This window comes from Meleagris gallopavo, unplaced genomic scaffold (genome assembly GCF_000146605.3).
Source record: "Meleagris gallopavo isolate NT-WF06-2002-E0010 breed Aviagen turkey brand Nicholas breeding stock unplaced genomic scaffold, Turkey_5.1 ChrUn_random_7180001953664, whole genome shotgun sequence".
Taxonomy (NCBI): Eukaryota; Metazoa; Chordata; class Aves; order Galliformes; family Phasianidae; genus Meleagris; species Meleagris gallopavo.
This window is the reverse complement of record NW_011214668.1, coordinates 43277-44265: the sequence shown is the minus strand read 5'-3', so window position 1 is coordinate 44265 and position 989 is coordinate 43277. Positions and strand designations below refer to the sequence as shown.

At 52.0% G+C, this 989-nt stretch overlaps 1 protein-coding gene across 2 annotated transcripts in view; it reads right to left on the bottom strand.

Annotated features, from left to right (window-relative positions):
• LOC100543438 (GEM-interacting protein) overlaps positions 1–989 on the bottom strand; it is a 23162-nt gene that overhangs the window by 19482 nt on the left and 2691 nt on the right. Inside the window, exon 2 of one of the 2 annotated variants that reach the window (XM_010728091.3) lies at positions 829–966. In XM_010728091.3, coding sequence (XP_010726393.1) covers positions 829–966 — 138 coding nt within the window. Of the gene's footprint in view, positions 1–828; positions 967–989 lie in introns of those variants that run through there. The other variant, XM_010728092.3, reaches the window with a different exon arrangement.

Below are 989 nucleotides of genomic sequence, written 5' to 3'. Positions count from 1 at the left end.
AAAAAAAGGGAAGTGGGGGAGTTTCTGCAAAAATCCCCATATCTCCTTCTGAGGCAACCCAAATTTTACGCAGAGTAACTGCAAGGTCCTCCAGCAGCAATTCCCATTTGCTGCTGTGGTCTCATCACCGCTGATGGCAGAGCAGAAATCTGCCTCCTTGGGGATGCTGAGCTCCACCATCCTGGAAACTCTCTGTGTTTCCAAAGGCTGAACTCCACGTCTTGCTGTTTTAGAGAATGACAACGCAGTGCTGTGAACTTCCCTTCATGCCACTGATGCTGCTTTAGGAGTCAGATAGAAATGGGGGGGAAAGCGACCGCGGCTGCTGTGTGATGGTGCTTCCCTTATTTCTCATTCCCCATTGAGAGCCTCATGCTGGTCCTCTGCTCTGGTGGGGGCCGTGTGTTGTAACGTGGGGATGGGACATGAAGAATTCCCTCTAGAAGCTCAGCTGAGCCCCAGATCAATGGGTAGAAACCATTTCTCGAGCTTTCAGGATTTTCCACCAGATTTAAGGAGATCTGAAGTCCCAAGAAAGAGAAGGAATAGAAAGAGCACGAAGGATTCGCACTGAAAGGAGCTCAGGGTGGAGCAGAGCTGCTCTGACCTCCAAGAGGCTGTTAATGATACTCCTTAATTAGCACGCAACGCCTGGTGACCTCCAAGTGTTGTGCAAGCCAACAGCTCCACGGCTCAGCCCCATCCTCCCCCAGCTTTTCCCCTGCTCTAAAATCACCATCTCCCCAACAGGAGGGACCTCAGCTTGTCCCTCTACTGCTGAGCAGGAGACTGCAGCAGTTGCACTCCCCAAAGGGAACGTTGACCAACCGTTGATGTTGGAGACGAGTGTGGCTGTGGCCAGCTGGATGGCATCCGCGCTCACAGCAGGAAAGGTGGTCAGGAAGGAGGAGATGGCGTGCAGGAGGTCTGACAGTTTGTCTTCGACAGGGCCCGAAACAGCTTCACCTAAAATTAAAAAGGAGGAAAAA